The following is a 21984-nucleotide window of genomic DNA, read 5'->3' as shown; positions in this document are numbered from 1 at the left end:
CAAACTCAGGCAGGATTATGGTGGCCTTTGCTCTCAAACACAGCAGTGGAGTACTTGCCCCTTTCCCAAATTCCACTTTCAACTTTTCAACCATTCAACTTCTTCTAAAATTTGAAGAGCTCTACCTTTTGTTGTTTTGAAAGTGTGTATTTATGTTGGGATTGTGACCCCTTGCACCCCCTCCCAATTCCCAGACTTTTCCAGGTCTGGAAACCAATAATTCTGAACTTTTTCAGACTTTCCAGGCCTGTGTAAGCACTAGCTCTCTGAGCTATTTTGTTACATTGAGTGTTGAGTTGAACAGTGCTGCTTGAGTACCTTGGGCAGGTCTGTCTTGGGATCACTCTCCACGTTCTCCATGGCAGTGAGAGTCTCAAACCCCCCCACCACTCTGAGAGAGAGACAGAACAGAGAGAGAGACAGAACAGAGAGAGAGACAGAACAGAGAGAGACAGTGAGGGAGGAAGAGAAAGAGTGAAAGACAGACAGTGAGGGAGTTCCACACTGGTACTTGAACAATCCAGAGGTCTTCAACTCTGAACTTAACAAAGGAAAATTCCACATTGACTCATAAATCTGATTGATTACTGCAAACAACTATGTGAATAGAAATCGTCTGGCATCAGTGGTTCCTTTGAATGCATCATAGATATTCAGCCAATATAAAATTCACATCATATGCACAGACCAAATATTTTATTAGGTAGTTGCTTGTCATACCATCCTCCAATCAACTTGAGGTACGCAGAGAAAGGAAGTAGTAGAAAAAGACATTGTCAGATGTTTTCCTCTCGCTGTAAACAATTTGTTCTATGACTAACACCAATAAGACAGACGCCACGGCAGATTTATGGGAATGAGCTACAATAACAAAAGTTGTTGATGTCTAGTAGCAGTGATGAAGGAAAAATAGGCTCCAGTGAAAACAGTTGCCGAAAGAGGAAGAAAACAAAAGAACACATTAAAAAGAGGAACAGACAAAGGCATGGACCACATGGAGGACATATCGTGTGTGTGTGTGTGTGAGTGTGTGTGTGTGTGTGTGTGTGTGTGTGTGTGGGGGGGGGGAGGGTGCACCTTAGTCCCTAAGCTGTAGGCCCGCATGCCTCCCACTTTCAACATCATCTTATGCAATAAGGCAAAACATCCTGCTTTCAGGGAAAGAGACACAACTGGCCAGATCAGGCACGCCGACAGGCCCCTGAGACCAATTACAGCCCGACAGTGATTTGGGATTCAATGTATGCCACATAATCATAAAGTAAATAAGATGGGATATGCTATTGTGCTTCACAATAAGCAATAACCCAGCACACCTGGTTTTCACTAAATAGTTAGAGGAATGACACAAGCTGCCACTTGGAGGAGGAGGAGGAGGAGGAGGAGGAGGAGGAGGAAGGGGGTGAGATGGTTTGTTGCCATGCAGGAGGAATCCCATGGGAGAGAGGTGCGGGAAACTTTAGATTCCGCCATTCCGAGCACACAAACAATGCTTGTACCTTCGGAATTTCGCAGTCATATCCTTTTATGGTACGTGCAACATTGTAGCTCTTCAAGCCACCCCACAATAGCACGGCAGTGCGGCTCATCTTCCCTGTGCGTGGACAGGGGAGCAGCAGCAGAGCGTATATCACTACAGTACAGCCAGTGCCCCATGCTCCAGCTGTTTCTTTGGGGCCTCTGGTTGCCATGGGGGATGAGCTCAGGGAGTGGAGTGGGGGGAGCCTCAGCCACTATAAGCCCATAGGCTGAGGCTTTGTGTGTGTGTGTATATATATATATATATATATATAAATAAATAAATAACGGCACGTGACCCCTCCCCAAATGTGTGTGAGCAGCACTGTCTCTGCACAGTCCTGGGGGCTGGTAGGTGTAGGGGTCTGTGTGTGTGTGTGTGTGTGTGGGGGGGGGGTCTGGGAGGCAGAAGAGGTAGGACAGGGGGCAATGCTGGCCATTAGAGCCAGGGTGAGGGGAGGAGGAGGAGGAAGAGGAGTGCAGGAGGGAGGGAGGGGGGGCTGTTTAAACAGGAGCTGTTAGTTTAGGCTTTTACTCCAACAAGCCTCGCCGAATTCCACAGGCAGACCCTAAGAATTACAATTCACTGTCAGCTCCGGGCACGGTGACCACAACAACCTGTCTCCATGTGTTCGTGTCTGGGAACACAAATCTGTGTCGGTCTGTCTGCGTGCGTCAGTGTGTGTGTAGCGTGTCAGTGTGTAGTCTGTCTGGCCGTATGCATGTGTGAGTGTACGAAGCACTTTCTCAGACTATGTGTGTGAGAGTGTGATAGTCTGTGCATGCATATGTGTGGCCCAGGAATGCTGGCACCAACTAGCAGGCGAGTGTTGCTTCTGTCAGACCAGTTTTATTCAACAAGGACCGAGCAAACAGCGGTCAGTCACTTTCCCATCTCCCTGGAACCGTGCTGATTTTCAAGCCCGCCCACACACACACACACACCATCCATCTGGAACAGTCATGCTAAAGCAGCAAGAGGTTGTGGAGGGCCCTCTGTACAGGCTAACCCCTTAACTGAACTGGGCCATGTGGCGGCCTAGCCCCATCACAGCCTTGGATAAATCCTTAAGAACGACAAGACCGGAGTGGTGAAAGGATTACTCCAGCTCCAGCCTGTAGCTTTCGCCGCCGCCGCCCCCCCCTAGAGTCGTCATGTCCTCGACACTTAAAGTCTCAGATCTTACCCCCCCTCACACAATAACCAACATAGTTTTAACTGTGACAGCAGAACATGGACATCTCAATCTCTTAAAATAACCACATGACATGTCAATAACACCGTTTCCATATACAATATCCTGTACTGTGCCCATATCTTAGACCCCATTAGTGTAAGTGTACATTTGCTATGGGGACTGAAAAACGAATGGTCACTTGCGAAAATGGAGGAAGGTCTTACCTGCCGAACACACTGTGCTTTCTGTCCAGGTAGGTGCAGGAACGGAACGTGATGAAGCTGGTCAAGGCAAGACAAGATCATTATCATTTTGAAATCATCAATATAATCTAGCAAAATAGTATAATTTTAAATTTCCTGATATGTTTAAATTCTCCTGATATGTTGACAGTCATGATGATCTGCAGTAAATACTGCCAGCTTGTTTTCTCATTCTCTGCCATCATCGTAACTCTGGCACAAATGGAAGATTTGTCTGTGCTGAGAAATGGCATTAAATACAGCGTAGTAATTACAGCGCTCTCTAACCAGAGCGCTCCACTTTCTGACCCCTCCAGCGCTTGGCAGGGCAGAGCTTGTGGACCCGGAGCCCCAGCACAGGGACCAGCAGGGGCAGGCCAGCCAGAGGCCTAAAACCTGACCCTGGCTCTCTCTCCTCCACCACCACCACCTTCTTGGCTGCCTCCATCTCTTTCTCTCCCTCGCTCTCACTCTCACCTTCCTTCTCTCTCCCTTTCTCTTTCTCTCTTGTGTTGAGACTGAGGCAGTGAGCTTTAACAGAGGCCAGCATGCAAAAGGTCTGCCATACACACACATCTGTTCCAAACTTCAGAGAGAGAGAGAGAGAGAGAGAGAGAGAGAGAGAGAGAGAGAGAGAGAGAGAGAGAGAGAGAGAGAGAGAGAGAGAGAGAGAGAGAGAGAGAGAGAGAGAGAGAGAGAGAGAGAGAGAGAGAGAGAGAGAGAGAGCACATCTGTATGAAATATGAATAGTCTGGCATCAGTGGTTCCTTTGAATACATCAGATATTCAGTCAATATAAAATTCACATCATATGCACAGACAAACTTTTTGGTGCTAGTTGATCTTCTCAGTCATAACATCCATATAGAGCTCTTGTATTTATGAAATTTATCAGGGTAATTGACGTCTCATGTTCGGCTAAATAATGGAATCTAAAAAAAATGGAAAAATAGTCTTCAACTGGGAAAACAGTCAGGAGGCCCTGCTTCAGCCTTTACTTTGGTGAAGTCAAATGCTTTGTTACGCACTTTGTAAATCTTGTTTTGAAAAGGCTCTGTACAAATAATGTTTATTATGATTAATAATAATAGTTGTATATGCTTGTGTGTTTGGAGAGAGATCTGGCATTGCTGGCTGAGAGTGAGTAATACAACTCACAACTGGGACTTGTTGGTGTTGGGCCCCGAGTTGGCCATACTGAGGATGCCACGGCCAGTGTGGGAGAGGTTGGGTCGGAACTCATCCTTGAATGGCTTCCCCCAAGCCGATTCACCTCCTGGATGGGGGGAGAGAGAGAGAGGAGTGTGAGAGTGAGAGAGAGGTGTGCAGGGTTGAATACTCAAGTGCATGTCTGAGGGGAGGAATCCATCACAAGATGAAAAAGATTTCATCACATTGGAGTGCGTTGAATAAGAATGCTCCCAGGTAGGAGGCCAAAATCAAGCAATCAAGGGTAGCGAAATACATTTGCAAGCAACCTAAAATTTGAGACACAAACACAGAAAAAAAAATCAGTCAATCAGCTTCTGGGATTGACCGTCTCGTTAGACCTTATTAGAATGCACAGGATGCAGATAACACCTAGCCCCACTTCCAAATTCAGTAAAAAGCCCCACTAATTAACACTTAATCAAAACTCCATCCCCAGCTCGTTGGGCGGTGGATCGACGCGGGGGCCTAATCCTCAGAGAAGTGAGCGGGCAGGCAGGCGAATGGGTGACGTCCGGGTGAGCCTGGCACCGTCTGGTTTGACAGACGCCCCTGTGCCACACTGTGCCTCTCTCTGGCTCACCCCGATCCAAGGCCCCTTTTTAAACAGCGCCATAAAAACCCTCCCCAGGTGACATTTGTGCATAATTTATGACCTGCGTGGCATTTTGTCTGGCTGACTCGTCTTCATTAGGAAAATAAAATGAAAGAGGCTTTCTGTGATGCACAAAGTTTGCCAAGATGCAAATAAACAACTGGGAACAGTTCTACAGCGGAACGAAATCAAAACATCATGCCAAGTTCAAATAAAAACACATGTATGAACATTAAATACCCTGGAACTCAGCACTTGACTTAGCCAGAATAAGACCAGCACCCCCACCTCGAGGACATTTGGACCCCCACCACGAGGACACTCCCGTCACACACACACACACACACACACACAGCATATGTGTGCGTTTCTACTGTAATCAGCTGGTCGAGACCCCAAACCACATTGATTTATCAGCTGAAGCAAGTGGCGTGTTGGGTAACAGTCAGGAGGCGCTCTGTAATTGTTATGTATGGCGAGCGTGGATTGGCCAAGCTGAGGGGACAATCTTTCCACATCCACACTCCATTCATCCACACTCCATTGATGGAGCGTAGGCTAGTTGTTGACTAGTGGCAACCTGAGCCAGCAGCAGTTTGGGAGCAGATGGGCAGGGAGCGTCTGGTGGTGTCGTTGGCAGGAGAGGGCTGGGCTGGGCTGGGCTGGGCAGGAGGGGAGCGCAGACCATAACTGGGCAGGCAGATGCAGCCACAAGGTGACCTTTCACCAGGTTCTCTCACACACATGCAGGTATGCACGTACACATACATGCGCACGCACGCACTCACAACCCCACACACATCCTCTCACAACCCCACTTCCTCTCTCTCCCCTTCATGCACACTAATCCCCAACAGCACACACACAGCCAGCTGGTCCATCACCTGCAACACACACACACACACACACTCTCGTATCCTCACATATACGTGCATACACACACACACAGCCAGCTGGTCTTTCACCTGCAACACATACACTTTTGTACCCTCACACATGCGTGCATACACATATACACACACATACAGTGCAACCGGAAAAATGTTCCACATTTTGTTGTTTCAGACTCATCTTAAAATGGGTTTAATTCATTGTTTTCTCATCAATCTAGACACAATACTCCTATACTCTAGCCTAGAAAATCCACACCCTGGTAATCTAAAAAGATTAAGGCTCTGGCCACAAACAATGTAATGGCCCAACTCGAGGGGTGGCACCAAGCATGCATTTGAAAATCTCACTGCACGCAATTGGATAACACTAGACCAATGTTTACTCCGAATGATTCCGGACTTCGACGCAATTGGATAACACTACAACCAATGTTTACTGACCTCCAACGTTGCAGCGCTGTAGTCATCTGTTTAGCTTGCTTCTGGCCCGCCTATATCAGATACACCAATGTGATTGGTTCACCGCGATGCAAGGGGCAAAACTAACGTGCATCTTTACTCATTGCCAGAGTCTCTTGCAGACACAACTCAAATTGTGCTCTCGTGAGAACTCTGGATTTCCAGGGTACCAATACTCCACACATCTGTGGAAGGATACAAGAACATTTCTGTAGTATTGAAAGTAGGGATGTAACGATTACCGATATAATGGTAAACCGCGATAAAAATGTTGACGATAACAATTACCGTTTTCATTTCAAATATCATAATTATCACGGTTGATTACCACAGTGTGGAAACCGCGTGTTTAATCCTTCCCAGCTTCCAGAATAAAGGAATCACATCTAACTCAGCTTTGTTACTCTCCCTCAGCACTCCCTCTATGAGCACCACCAGGTGAAAATGAGTTCCAGCGTCCCTGGTTAAAAGTTGCATGTTGATTTTGTCTATATTTTTGTAATATAGTAAACACCGTCACACTTTTGAAACCATTTTAGCTTGTGTAGGCCTATCAGTGCATTCTGAACATATTGAACACACTTTTAAAAATAAAAAAATAATACCGAAAACCGTGATTAGTTTGGGCACTATAACCGTGAGGTTAAATTTTCATACCGTTACATCCCTAATTGAAAGTGAAGCACCACTCCAAACACCTGTTTTTTTGTGGAGTATTGGAACATTGTGTGTAGATTGATGAGAAAATAAATTAATTGAATCCATTTTAAGATGAGTCTGAAACATAACAAAATGTGGAAAACTTGAAAGGGTCTGAAAATTTCCGGTTGAATTGTACATACACTCCCGTACTCTCATACACGCGTGCATTCATACACACACACAGAGCCTAATGGTCTTACGCCTGCAAGATTCACGCTCACCAGGTTTTTACGGGGAAGGTACTGACTCCAACAGTCGTTTGGTGTCCAGAATGATGTCAGTGTGTTGCAGTGTGGAGTGCATGTGTGAAGTGTGACTACCTGGTGGGTACGTGCGATCTGGAAGGTGTGCGTGAGTAGTGAGAAATCACATGATTCCTCAGAGTACGAGAAGATGATGCACAGAAAAAAGAATCTGTCAAAAATGAACATACAATCAAAAACTCACAATCTCTCTCTCTCTCACACACACACACACACACACAGCAAGCATGCATTGCCCACGTATAAGACAACATTGCGAGAATCTGCTGCAGTGATGCACATGGGATTAAGTGGACTGCAAAATCCATACTGCTGATGTGAGCACATCCACTGCAATGTGTGTGTGTATGTGAATGAGTGTGCGCATGTGTGGGGGTTAGAGGATAGAGGAGGGGGGGGGGGATTGATGAGGCGGCGTTATAAATATGTCACCCATCAGTGAGTGTCCAGGCAGCCGGCCTGCTGCTCCCACACCTCCGCTGGCTCACGACAACGGTCGCTTCCTCGTGGGGGCTTCCAGTGCTGGTGCATTTTTAATGGATCTGCCACTATTTTAAGCCCCGGACACAGTCTACTGCTCCCTCCCAGAAAGAAGGAGAGAGAGAGAGAGAGAGGGATAGACAGACCAGAACCCCTTTCCTAGTACACTTACAGACATGTCTGAGTACTCTCTACATCCCATCCCAGGGAATAAGGGTAGTGCTGGTGCAGAGTCTACTAAGGTTGGTGCAGAGTCTACTAAGGGTGGTGCTGGTGCAGAGTCTACTCTAAGGGTGGTGCTGATCTAGGCATCTATTTGCGCTTCACAAAGGAAGAGAGTCCACAATGACACTCATGAACCTAAGATCGAGCTGACTAGCAGCATAGTGGTTAAACAACAACTGTGTCAACATTAATTGTCTGGCATCAGTGGTTCCTTTGAATACATCAGATATTCAGTCAATACAAACTTCACATCATATGCTCATACAAAATGTTCTACCTTTTTAATGCGTACATTTTGTTGCTAAATGCTTTTCCTAACCTCCTCTCCTCATAATATTGATTTAGTCACTGTGTTTTCAATCTCTAAAGGGTGAATGACATGGACAACAGATGCAAAATAACCATTTTGGCTAATTCTGGCACATTTACATTTTAATTAATTAATTAATTAATTAATTAATTACTTAATAAAGCACCACGTCAGGCTCAAGGCCATGTCAAAGATAGAAACTTTCTTCTACTGGGAACAACAAAACAGACGGTGGATTAGACGTGATGCGTCCGATATCAGGCCAGTCTTTCTGGATGGCCATCAGCATTTACTTCAGTGGAGTCATACGCCGACTCTAATCAAGCTCAGGCTTGGTGGGAATCGAACCTGTGACCTCAGGGCGGCTGGCATGAGTGTAGCACAGGAGCACTTAGGGAGATGTAGTCTTCTTGGAACACACTATACATTCCTGTAGTTCTTTCAAAAAAAAGTTCTCAAAGGGCTTTTTTCAAAGCTCAGGTTTCCAGTCCATACAAGGGGAACCTTTTGCTGACAAAAGGCCATTGAAGGGCTCTGCCCCAGTCAAAATTGATTTTGTGTAGACAGCTAAAGAATCTCTTTCCAGAGGGTTATAATGTAATGCAATAGCATTTCAGGGTTTATCTACGGAGTCGAGCCAGATTGCACTGTACTGACTTGACCTCAGGTGGTTGACGATGTAAACAATCCTGCAGGCAGTGCTAATGCTTTCACTTGCCACTGTCAGGAGCTAGTCTGAGCTAGCTGGTTTTAGCCACCAGGAAAGGGGATCGAAAACTCTCGCTCTCTGTGTGTGTGTGTGTGTGTTCTTACCTGTACCAGTGCCAGTGGGGTCCCCCCCTTGGATCTGGGAAATAAAAACAATAAGAAGAAGAATTAGAGTTTCAGCTCAAGTCCAACTTCAGACACCTGAAACTGGGGCTAAAACTAGAGATCTAATCAGGCCTCACAATGGAGTCGAACTAGAAATGGCAGATATAAGATTTCTGGCCTCCCTCTACCAACATGAATCACATGTGTGCATCCATCTTGAATAAAATATGTGCTATAATCATGAATCATACCGTATGTCATTAGGAGAAATACAAGATGGCTGTGCTACTAAGTATGGTATGACAGTGTGATGGCTGCCTATGTGTGTCTCTCTCGGCACGTCTTTTAAATCAACTATGTGGAGCTGGCCCAGCTGCTGTCATATGGTTGCGGTCTGCGATCATATGGACAGTAACATCCAAGCTGCAGACACTGGTGAATAATGCAAGCTGTCTGCAATCAGCAAGATTAACTTCCTGTGAGGACAACCTCGTGCTTGCAGTCAGTCAGTGTGACTCAACTGAGAACACATACATAACACCTCTCTCATGCACACTAACACACACAAAAAAAAAAAAACCCAACCCTTTTAAAGTGTTAAATGTGCTCTAAGCAATACTGGGTAACGTCACTTCTGTTGACTTTCAAACAAAACAGAGCTAGCTCGCTACTTCCTCCCCCTCCCTCCCGTGCTGCTCCCGTGCAATTGAAACTCTCCTAAACGCGCATCTCTTCTGTGATTTGCTGGAACAGTTTATGTTTTTATGGGCTAGGTTTGCCCAGGTTGTTTTTGTTGCCGTTTTTGAAGGCTAGGCTGTCCACAGAGATCACATTTATTTTTACAGTGTATTCAGGACACAGACAGTTAGCGGTTGGTTAGGTGAGGTTTGCAGTAAGTGACATAAAATGTTGAAGCCTTAAAAATGCGTGGCATCGCTTAGAGCACCTTTAAACACTCTAACATCAGACCAATTAATAATGCATCTTACTTAGCCTGGCTAGCGCCACCACTTCTCAATGAGACGTGGTCTGAGAACCAAACGTTCATTTTCTCGTATTTGAAAAAAAATGCCCAGATCTGTTTATTGGGTGCCACGGATGTCTATCAAATGCGTCTGTGCATAGCTCATCATCGTCTTGCTTTCCCACCTGTTCTGTGATTGGTTCCCTATCTCAGGCGAAAATTTGCTCCATGGTCTCCAGACTGCCTTAGCAGCGTGAATCAAATCGCGCTCAAGGCAGCATGGGAACACCCAGGCTACATCTTACTACTTGCATGTGCAAATGGTCTCATATGTATAGGTTACAAAAAATGCAGCTGGCTACTGTGTATTATTGTTCAGGGACGCAAACACATGTGTGGTGAAAAAAGAGAGAAACACAACCGACCGAAAGCAGGGCAACATGGCATCAACAAGTTAAGGTTATTTATGTGAATCCATACACCTCAAGAGAATGGTGGAGCACTACTTGGTTTATTTCAGTTGGATCATCTGGATAAACTTCAGAGCTTCTGTGGCCAATATTCAATTTCCCTTTTCCACAATTTAATTTTGAGAATGGCAACAAAAGAAACGTTGAGGCTAAAGAACTATGTGAATATGAATTGTCTGGCATCAGTGGTTCCTTTGATTGCATCAAATGTTCAGTCATAAATTTCAAATCATGTGCGCAGACAAAATGTTTAGTTGTTAGTTGTTGACATTCTCCAACCTCCAAAATGTTTTTAAAGTGCAATGGAAATACTGATTGGAAAAGTATGTGCAATCGGTGTGTCTTACTGACAATGACGAAAGTGATCAGCTTTGAAATGCCTTTTGGGTAAGGTCCCGCCCTGCCCTGAGGCTGAGGGAGGCGCACCGTCAGTCTTTGGTGTGGCTTACCATGAAGTTACGGATGGAGCGGTGGAAGATCGTGTCGTTGTAATAGCCCTTCTTGCACAGCTTGATGAAGTTCTCGCCTGCTTTGGGTACCTAAGCATGACGGAAGCAAACAAATTAAACTTGTACTCTGTATGGACTTTACATCATTGAGATTTATAGACATTCTAATCTAAAGGATCTAAACCAGTGGTCCCCAAACTACGGCCCGCCACCTCATTTTGGGTGGCCCCCCAAAACATGTCCGTGGTATATAGCATCTGGCCCGCATGGGAGTACGACATAGTCAAACCTCTGTAATTTCCCCCATTCATTCTCTATGGCGAGTCTTACAGTACACATGTAATACTCTTTTTGTCCACTATTGGTCGTTTTGGCACTGTTTCGCGTTTGCCATCGAAAACGGAATGAAATGTAGGCCTACCTGCAAACAATGTAAGAGGCCTATGCTGACTGCATCAGTGCTCTAAATCAAGTATTCTAAAAGTGTATCAATTGATTGTTAATAACTAACTAACTTCTATTCAAGTCATATTTCTGGGACTTTCTGGGATAATTATTTCTATTTTTTATTCACTTGTTCAAATGTTCATACAAATTCACAATTCACAAAGTTCTCATCAGGTGAGTGAAAGTGGTCATTTCAGATTTTTTGGCCAGCACTTCATAAAACTTTTATAGTTTGAGAACTATGAACTATCCTACTAATTATTTGTAGGATTTTGCTTGTTCACATCTTGAGCTGTGTATGCAAAGACACAGAGTTCAGAGTTCACACATTTTGAATAAAATACACTTTTGGGACTCCCTGCTAATACTTTTTTTTTTAAATGCTATTTTTTTATTAGTATTATTTCATTTGAGCTACATTTTACACTGATATGGCATGATTGCAATATTAACCAAATTTCCCTCACGGAATCAAAAGAGTACATACTATACTATGCATTTCTGTACTCTCAAATTACTTTTGCATTTAAACCATCAAAGTAACCTCTGATTCATGTATGGCAGCTGCTTGTTGTTGTTGTTTATTTTAGCATGTCAAACGTAACCACCACTGCACACTTGAGGGCTTGAAGCTCAGGTTGTTTTTTAAGTTAGTGGTTACTTTGAAACACTGACAACTGCCTGGTTGAGGTCTGCTCTGCCTAGCCATGAGTGAGAATGTTGCATGCGTCAGGTGGGGGGGGGTAGGGGACGATGATGATGAACTCTGTGGCTAGCTGCAGATGAACACTATGCCACCAATTGATTGACACCAACAGCCGATCGGTTTGTTTGTTTGGGTGGGATGAGTGTCCGTCTGACACAGGAGAAGCCAAAAACAAGATGCGGGGGGTTGTAGGAGTGAGTGAGTGAGAGAGAGAGAGACAGTTGTCCTCCCACTGTAGATAAAAATGCCTCCAGAGGTTAAAGGGCATGACCGTATGTCTGCCTAAACCATGAGCTCTGTTGACACTGCTTCTCAACGACCTGGTCGGCTCACACGGAGATGGCCGAACTCCATGTATGAACATTCATGTTCCTAATCACAGAAACCTCTGGACATCAATAATCCATGAACTCATTCCACCACTCCCAAACCAATGCACCTTTAGGCTGTAATGCCTCCACAAGCCACCCTCTATTCCTCCCGCTCAACTGGATCAATTGGACATGTTTGTGTTTTGCACAAGAGGTCGCCGTCTACACCACCAGCCATCTGGTCCAAACCAGCTGATGAGTTTGTCGGCTCCTCGCTGGCTCTGGGCTGAGCGGCTGCGGAGAGGCGCAAACAGACAGGGCTGGTGACGTGCCGCGCCACGGCACCGTTTTTCCAAAACAACTTCCATCTCTCGTAGGGCTCCCCTGCTGAACCACCGACGAGCTTCTAAAACTGGCGTGCACAATAACACTCGCTTCTGCATGACTGTGCGCAAGTACAGGGATAGAGAGGTAAAGGGATAGAGAGATTAAGAATGAGAAAGAGAAAAAAAGAGGAACTGGTTAGATTTGGTAACACCTTTTTTTTTAATCATATGTTCCATAATCTTCAGAATTATAAAACCCATTAATTTAGAGGAGTTCATCAGAGATGAGAGTGAGAGAGAGACAAGCAGAGGCAGACCGGAAGCAGAACACCTGAAAGCCCCTAATATCGCCCTTTAACTAACCAAACATGCTCAGTCTCTGGTCACTGATTAAAGTCAAACAGTCAACACTGGCAGATAAGAGAAGAAAAAGCAAATCACAGATTGCTCTGTTTGTTGAGTACATCATACCGACAAGGCCTTGCTAGAAAAGACAAACCCTCGGCAAAGAAAATTCTATTACAGACAAATCGCCAAGAACCTGAAAGTGTTTATTTTTCTTCCTCCAATGCAGGGCTTCTCCTCTGAAGTGTTGCCTTATGACTGAGAGTGTGTGTGACAGTGAAATCACAATCATTAATTTGTAAACAGTGGGCCATGAATAGAAGCATGGCTTTCTGTGCGGGAGGGGGGGAGAGAGAGTGGGCAATTTTCTTATCACTGCGACGACTTCTCTTTATCCTGATTTGACAAGGCTGCAGCCAATGAAACGCAGCCAAAATAACCACCTAGTAACCAAGGCCAGGCATTGAGAAGGCTGTCTCCATGCCTGAGAGGCAGGCTTTCTTTCAGCTCTCCTACTATCACACCCCCCCCCCCAGCCAGCCAGCCGAACCTCCACTCTCTTGTCCAAACACATCCAGCACAGTCGATGCATCCAGGGGTTTTTGTTTGTTTTTATAATCACAGGCCAGAAGTAACTTGCTGAGGGGAGACGAAAGAAAGAAATATAAATAAAAAAAAAAAAAAAAAAAAAAAAATAGAGCTATAATGGGCTTGTTTTGACAAGGGGTGAGGAAAGGGAAACTTTATGAGTAGCCCGGGGCTCGTGGGGGGCCAGGACTTTGTGTGAGTGCACTCACTAAAGAGTTTTGGGGCCCTAGCCTCTGAGTGTTTTTTTTTTTTTTTCTTCTCTCTCTCTCTCTCTCTCTCTCTCTCTCTCTCTCTCTCTCTCTCTCTCTCTCTCTCTCTCTCTCTCTCTCTCTCTCTCTCTCTCTCTCTCTCTCTCTCTCTCTATATATATATCTCTCTCTCTCTCTCTCTCTCTCTCTCTCTCTCTCTCTCTCTCTCTCTCTCTCTATATAGGTCCAGACTATATATCTCTCTCTATATATATATATATAAATAACTATCAAACAAAACATAAACTTCCAACAATACTTCACGTCATGCCATTTACAGATTCATTTAGGCAGGAAACGGAGGAATTTGTAAGTATTGTCTGTGAGAGAGCAAAAAAACCCAAAACAAGTGACTTACTCATTGCAGATAAGTGGGGAGGAGTCTGAGGACGAGGGTGTCCCAAGGGTGGATGGGAGTGGAGGGAGTGATAGGTTAGGGTGAGCATGACTGCAGATAGAACAGCAGCTTTCCGTCCAAAGAGAACCAAAGAACCAGAACCACAGAACCAAAGAACCAGAACCCCCACCCACCCAACCCCCAGCACAGATACTTTGGCCTTGTTGTTGTTGTTGTTGAGCTGGCGCTAAATATAACTTCTGCAAGTTCTCCGTCTATCTGCAGCGCACACAACCATCGTGGACACAGTGCACTTCAGGCCAGGAGGGCTTTAGAAGAGGAGGGTTCTCGGAAGCCAGAGGCCTCATGGGGACGTGCATTACCACAAACAGGGATCCAGTGTGTATGTGAAAGAGGAATCGGTGATGGGGGGACGAGAGAGAGAGAAAGAGAAAGAAAGACAGAGAGAAGTTCTTCTATATAGGTCACTTCTGCTATCCCATAAATTATACATTGCGCGAGAAGAGCAAGAGATGTCCAGGGAAGCACTTCAGACTGCAAAGCCGCGCAAGAGAGAACATTTCATGTGATGTGTCTTGCCTTCCCCATGACACAAAATACCATCATATGACAGCTATGACCAAAACTGAAACAAACTGAAAAACTAGCTCTCTCTCACAATACCACAGCTGAGACAGACTGCTAATGAAGGCAGGTTGCTGTGCATCACCACAACATTGATAACAAGCTTTTGCAATAATAAAGTGATACCTGACCAGCCACATCCACCATTAAAAAGAAAACACAACTTTTCCTTTTCCTAGAACTCCTTTCTGTTCCCCACTCTTGTCAAGACGCTGTGCGTCATGCCCATCAACGCCCCTTAGCGGTTCTGAAATCAGCTGAACCTACGGCCTCATGGGGCTTACTATAATAAGACTACTTCTATGAATTTCACCTTGTTTTTATTATTATTTATTTATTTTTTTAAGTTACTTTGACTGTTCTATTTTCTTTAGCTTAAGTTCTTGTATTATTATTTATTTACTATTTGTATTATTATTACTAGTATGGTTATGGTATTTAGCAGACCTTTTTGTCCAAAGTGACATACAAATAACAACAATACAATAGTTAGATTTAACAGTAAACAATTCAAAAGTTGGTAAGACTACACCAGTAGTAGTAGTAGATTATGATTATTATTGTTTTAGCTCTTCATATGTAGGCATTTTGTGTAGTACTACTATTGTATTATCCTATTGGGTAACACTTCATTTTAATGTGTCGCTGTTACAGTGTACCTACCTAATTAGGTACAGTGGTACAACCTGTGTAACATGTACTATCAGGTACTATCATTGTACTTGCATAATGTATTTGTGAGTACCTACATATAGTTGTTACATTGTAATACTGAATGCTTTTACAAAACTTTGCCAATTTGCCTACATTTTCATCAGAGGCAAAGAGCTGACCTGAGACCTGCTGGATGGGGTAAATCTGGTCATGATAGATTTGATATACAAAGCATTCTTAGCTCCAGTCAAGGCCTCAATGTCTTCAGTACATGTAACAGCTGTGCTGCTACAACCTTGTTACTCTTTGATACAGTGGAATAAACCTATTAAGTGTACCAGTTAATTACTTACATGTACATATGACATGTATGTTATGTCTTCGATGTCTTGGAACAGGTCTACTAATTCACTACATAGTACATATATTAACTGTGTTGGTACACACTTATTGCTCTTTGATACAGTGGAATAAACCCATTAAAATAAAGTGTACCAGTTAAGTACTTACATCTACATATATACATCCTGTAATTGATGTGTTAAAACGTGTCTGCTGTTACACCACACAGTACATGTGAATTAGTAGACCTGTTCCAAGACAAGACCTGTTCCAGTTTATTCCACTGTATCAAAGAGTAACAAGGTTGTAGCAGCACAGCTGTTACATGTACACTGAAGACAATGAGGCCTTGACTGGAGCTAAGCATGCTTTGTATATCAAATCTATCATGACCCGATTTACCCCATCCAGCAGGTCTAAGGTCAGCTCTTTGCCTCTGATGAAAATTTAGGCAAATTGGCAAAGTTTTGTAAAAGCATTCAGTATTACAATGTAACAACTATATGTAGGTACTCACAAATACATTATGCAAGTACAATGATAGTACCTGATAGTACATGTCGTTACACAGGTTGTACCACTGTATCGATACCTAATTAGGTAGGTACACTGTAACAGCGACACATTAAAATAAAGTGTTACCCAAATACATTTGAATTTAATTGAATTGAACTGCATTGAATTTAATGTGCTATAAAAAATAAAATGACTTGACTGAAAGAAATGACTTGACTGAAGGTTCTAGAACTCTGCCAACATTACCATTTGGAATCTTCTGAACAAGCAGCGCAAAGTAGAACACTGAGGTAGAACACTGTATCAGTTTGACCTGGCTGCACCAGAGATAACATTGAGAGAGCTTTCTGCTGGCAATTCTGCACTTATTCATCAATCATCTGTTTTAGTAATTGTTTAATATTGCTAATCCTGTGTTTACTCATCTATTACTACAAAAGGACAAAGGGGGAGTCTAGTTTAAGCATCTTTAGACCAAATTCAAGCCTATTTCACTAGCTACATATGGAGGTGAGTGGAGAGTTGAGAGAAGGCAGCTGCTTCATGAAAGCCATGAGAGCCATCTTCAACACCATCAGAGACCGGCTCAGACCAAGTAGAACACGACAGAGGACCAAGAATTACAGTATCTGTCGAAACTCTGCCATGGCCAAGATCAAGCCAAGTAAAGAGAAAAACCTGAAGAAGCAACTGACATCTGGGCTGAACACCAAAATGACCAAGAAAAACAACTCAGCTAACGCTAAAACTGCTAACGTGGACACTGCTGACTCTGAGAGAAGGGTGCAGGAAGATGGAGCCCCTGGAGAACTCAATGAAAGGCTGAAGTATTCTCTACAGGCTTTTCAAGAGAGGCCTAAGCCACACTGGGTGCTCCAGAGAGGATGGGGACAAAACACCATGGATGACCTAAACATGGAGGACACTCAGGCCAGAGAGGATTTTCGGCCTACTGAACCAGCAAGTAAAAATGCAAATAGCATAGCCCCTTAAACTACTAATTTATGGCCAAAGTTGATCTTTTATAGGCATAGCATTGGCCATAAACTGCTTATTTATGGCAACAGTTAAACTTTTTCAAACCTTTTCTAACAGGCTGGGTTGTGGCCTATGGCCAGATGTGGCGGGAAATAACGGACCAAGATGGTCCTGTGCTTTGCAGCAACATGCTTATCATTTACTGTAAGTAAATGTTTTAAGTTATTCCGTTACTAGTTACATTTTCAATGGAAATCTTCATTGAAGTTGTCTTGTAGTGTAGGACTAGGCTCAATCCATGTACTCTGGCTCCAGTTACCATTTCCCAGCTGAGTGGGGCCTTGAACACCGGATTGTTTGACCTAGCAAATGATCATGGGTTCACCTCTAATTTTTAATCAATATCTTGTTAATGCGCCAGGGTGGCTGGGCTTTGTGAGTGTGGACAGGCTGGTAGAGCATGGGGGGCAGCACAGGCCTTATATTATTGTGAACAGCCAAGAAACATCTGCTGTCAATCAACATCTACGGCCCTTCAACTGGTCTGATGCCCTTCAGCTGACCTACATATTACATTATAACATTATTATCATTGCCACTGTTATGCATTACATTGATATCTCATTACGTTTCTACATCAAATAAACATGTTTACTTATGGATTAAACTATCTTCATGCATGCGTGTGCTTCTATAAAATAGAACTGAGGTACTGAGGAGTAGTTACTTTCTGCTGTTCTGCAGTTCCAACTGAGAACGTGACTTGACTTTTAAAAGCATGGGGAGTTGTTGCAGCGCTAATCCTGCTTAGCAAGGGAACAGCGGCATGTTCAAGGATGGTGGACGTGGCTGTTCAGGACGAGTTAGCTCATCCTACTCTAGAGTCTTACTGGGAATTGGGTCCTACTGTATAGAGAGACAGACAGACAGACACACAAATTAAGTTTGCCACACATAAACATAACCACTGACTCAAGTGTAGTCTTAAAGGTGGGAAACCCCTCCCCAAAGGAAACTTGTGTGCCCGCATGCCGTTACTTTGATTAGGTAACTTATCTGAATCCGCCTCTCCTTCACGGTTTAGCTCTGGCCTTGGTCAGAAGGCTGGGCAAATGTGAACCACTGCGAGTTGAGGTGATAAACGCTGGGCTTCCGTGACAAAAGGGCATCGTATATCAGCGACCAACAGTGGCGGGCTGGACTGGAGCGGAGCGGATCCGCTATTAAACTCGTGACTTTTACAGGCCCCGGGCCGTCTCCTATCTCCGTAGCAGGGGAGGGTGGTGCACGCAGAGTGCATCGTGTCGGCAGGAGGTGTTTAAATCACGGCTGGCATCAGCTGCATGGCCGCAGAGAGCCCAGCGTGTTTATTAAAGCGACGAGGGAAGTGGAAATGAAAATGTTCACCCCCACCCCACCCCAGACACTCCTCTGGCCCACACCTCCCCCAGGTCTGTATTTAATGTGGAGAAGTGGTGCGTCAGCAGAAAGGCAAGGGTGGGGAGAGCAAGAGCACGAGCCTAATGACATGTCCTACCTGTGAGGCACGTTCACTTGATTAAATGTCACTTAAAATTCATTAAAAACAGTGACAGATCCCTCCTGCGCAGGATTTTTTATGGCTAAAGTCTGTGCCAAAATCGGTTTTATGGCTAAAGTCTGTGCCAAAATCTGACTTCCCTGTTTGTAAACCATTTGCTGTTCCATTCTGTTACCCTTTGCTATATATTTTTGTGATTGGATGGCTCCTACCTGCAGGCATTTAGTTCCACTGTACTTGCGGTGACAAAACCAAAACAGTACACCTCTACAACGTTCACCACATACATACACTCTAGTTAGATGTTATTTTCCAAGACACCATCATGAATACTCATATCAATCAGATAGATCCAGTTCATGAGGAAGTGCATGTTCATGAGCCAATTATAGCACACAGAGGTCTACAAACCCTGAAGGAAGGTGTTACTTTCACATCTTTAAACACTGCATGGCTCAATTAACAATTCATGAATCTAACTGACAGTAAAAGAAAAACTAAAAACTGAAATGAAATGCAGTGGTTTGAAGCATCTGGACATCACAGCTGGTTATTACAGAAGTGTAATGCTGTATGATGCCTGGCCACGCATTGAGGCAGTTGGCCGTACGTAAACAGTGTCTTCTCCCTTGAAGAAATCTACATGTTCGTCTTGCACCAGCTTCAACTCTTCCATACTGGCTAGCATTGCTACGACTGTTTCTATTGTTTTGTCTCGCTCTAGCACTGCCTCTATTGTTGCAGCTCCATTTCTAACAAACTCCGCACTTCAATGCCAACGCCTTCAGATTGGCCGCGCGCTTCATCTTATGAGGAGGGTCTCCAGACTATAAACCTTTCAAAAGAAAAGCGAGCTGGGGCAACAGGCAGGCGACGCAAGCGACGCAGGGTGACACCTGCGCACCGCTCGCTCTCATTTCCAGCCGCAGCGAGGGCCTGTAAATGAGACGGAGGCGGCGAGGGCCTGTAAATGAGACGGAGGCTGTGAGAGAGGAGCGGTCCCTGTGGGAGGACCACAAAGAGGGGAGAGAGAGAGAGAGGGGAGAGAGAGAGAGAGAGAGAGAGAGAGAGAGAGAGAGAGAGAGAGAGAGAGAGAGAGAGAGAGAGAGAGAGAGAGGTGGGGGGTGATAATAACCACCAAGATGAGTGAGAAAAGAGGAGACGAGATGCACATAGGAGGCGTGTGTGTGTGCGGTGGGGGGCAACACTCCAAAGAGTTTTAAATCACAGTAGCATCCACAGTGTGTGTGTGTGTTCCAAATTAATTTCTGCCATTAAAAGGCCCTGTGAGATGTGGATATTTTTGTGTACTGGAATGTGAGATTGAGAGGGTGAGCAGACTGTATGTAATGGCTTACATGTCCATCTGTGGTGGATGCGAGACTACTTGACAGCTGATTCCAGGCGTGAACGCAAGAGTCACAGAGCTTAACAGATGCGACTGGTTATATCCATCCCTGTGATTTCCAATTGTGTAATTGGCTTCTGAACAGCATGACTGTTGTGTGTGTTTGTGTACTTCATAAAAGTAATCCTCAAGGATAGCATAGCAATACTGGGAAGTAAAACTCCTTTCTGTTAAGTTAATAACAGCAATATGATCCGTCAGCTGACAGATGATTTGTTGCGGCAATATGAAGGGGCCACTGGGCCATAAGTCCAATGTCCAAGCGTAAGTTACCAGGGGACAAAACCGTAAGACCACTGCCTTGTTTGCACTATGGACAAGCATGAGTACTTAATGCTCTGTGCTGCTGTGCATGTTCAACTATGAGTCAGAAAGTAGGCTTGGCATCTGTTCTGTACCTTATCGCAGTGCAGCTCCAGGTTGATATCGCCCTTGTTGGTGTGCAGACGCACATAGCCCTTCTTCTTCACGTACTGGAAGCGGACCGTATCATCAGCGATGGCATCTGAGGAGGGCAAGGGTGAGGAGGGGAGACATTCATTTCATGCACTTCCCATACGGTAACAGTCTGAGGGGTGCTATTGCAAAAAAAAACAAAAAAAACCACAACTAGTGCCGCAACCAAACCACAACCATGTGTGTATACACAAAAAACAACCAAATACAAAAGAAAAACAGGCACCTCCAATAAGACTAATGGCTAAGCTACACCAGGCATGTAACTGAAGCATTCCGTACGCGTTGCGTCTGGTGCAACAATTAGCTTCCACTATAATCAATGGAAGTAGCTACACCAGATTGACTACAGTAGCTACACCAGATCGTTCGGACAAAAATAGGCCGTTCTTCTAAAATGGATTTTACGCGTCATAAACGGAACGCTTCAGTTACGTGCCTGGTGTAGCTTCCCTGTAATAAGTGCATAAAAAATAGATTTAAGATACAATCTCAAAGGGCTGCTAAGCCTTAGTGTTCTTGTGCAGAGGGCTGTGTTTGCAGCGTACCTGCTACATAGGTAAAAATAAACAAAACAAAAACAGACAAAAAAACAAACAAAACACCACAAATAATACTAGTAAGTACTTTTTATTTAGTAACTACAAAAATAGATTTGAGAAAATACAATTACAACAGGTTGTGGAGATCAGAAGGACCAAAATAAAATCATCTACAAAACCTGATTGGGTCCTAAGGTGTTTTGGTGTGGTCAAAATTAACCCAAGACAACTGGTGTGAGACTGCAGCTTTATTCACGACGCCAGGAGCATGTTACACACATGAAATGTCAAAGTAACAAGCCCACACATCTGTGGGTGAAGCCAACTCTTATACCTTACCCCACACCCATGGAAAAGTTGTCACCCTCCATTAATCACTTAACCATCTGGTATTTTAACAGATAAAAAATGTTTACGACCCCCCATCCTGAGGGTTACCCACAGTGAAATGTTTACAACACAGGGGTTAATTTAACTAAACATTCCCACATAGGAGTTTCAGAAAACACAAGGGTCAGAGTAAGGAGATGGCAATAAGATTTCACTACATGTATATAAGGTATACTAAACATTCAATGAGGAAAATAAAAAAATATCCCACATTGGTGCGGAGGGCAGTGTTTGCCACGTACCTGCTACATGGGTCGTGGCAGGAGTCATGGCAGTGGAGGTGAAGGAGGCCGACACCCGACCGGTGGAGTAGTGGGCCTGCAGAACGGAGGAGAGACAGAGAAAGGAGAACAAATAATAAAAAAAAGAAGTGTCAGAGAGTGAGTGAGCGTAGGAGTAGGACTGAGAACGAAGAAGTCAGAGACAGACACAAAT

The 21984-nt window shown here is 44.3% G+C and overlaps 1 protein-coding gene and 3 non-coding genes across 5 annotated transcripts in view; all 4 read right to left on the bottom strand.

Annotated features, from left to right (window-relative positions):
• Positions 1 to 21984, bottom strand: part of ppil2 (peptidylprolyl isomerase (cyclophilin)-like 2) — a 49926-nt gene that overhangs the window by 16738 nt on the left and 11204 nt on the right. For both annotated transcript variants that reach the window (XM_048243108.1, XM_048243106.1), the window contains exons 11-17: positions 21792 to 21867; positions 20560 to 20666; positions 10771 to 10860; positions 8888 to 8921; positions 4097 to 4214; positions 2921 to 2977; positions 319 to 391 (exon numbers count right to left, since the gene is read on the bottom strand). In XM_048243108.1, coding sequence (XP_048099065.1) covers positions 319 to 391; positions 2921 to 2977; positions 4097 to 4214; positions 8888 to 8921; positions 10771 to 10860; positions 20560 to 20666; positions 21792 to 21867 — 555 coding nt within the window. The remainder of the gene's footprint in view (positions 1 to 318; positions 392 to 2920; positions 2978 to 4096; positions 4215 to 8887; positions 8922 to 10770; positions 10861 to 20559; positions 20667 to 21791; positions 21868 to 21984) is intronic.
• On the bottom strand, positions 618 to 684 carry LOC125295370. Its single transcript, XR_007193661.1, has one exon. It is a non-coding gene; the product is annotated as a small nucleolar RNA SNORD42 (small nucleolar RNA).
• Positions 3691 to 3755, bottom strand: LOC125295368. The gene has a single exon (XR_007193659.1). It is a non-coding gene; the product is annotated as a small nucleolar RNA SNORD42 (small nucleolar RNA).
• Positions 7961 to 8025, bottom strand: LOC125295369. Its single transcript, XR_007193660.1, has one exon. It is a non-coding gene; the product is annotated as a small nucleolar RNA SNORD42 (small nucleolar RNA).

Source organism: Alosa alosa, chromosome 5, assembly GCF_017589495.1.
Source record: "Alosa alosa isolate M-15738 ecotype Scorff River chromosome 5, AALO_Geno_1.1, whole genome shotgun sequence".
Taxonomy (NCBI): Eukaryota; Metazoa; Chordata; class Actinopteri; order Clupeiformes; family Clupeidae; genus Alosa; species Alosa alosa.
The sequence above is the reverse complement of the archived record's forward strand: the minus strand, read 5'-3'. Positions and strand labels throughout refer to the sequence as shown.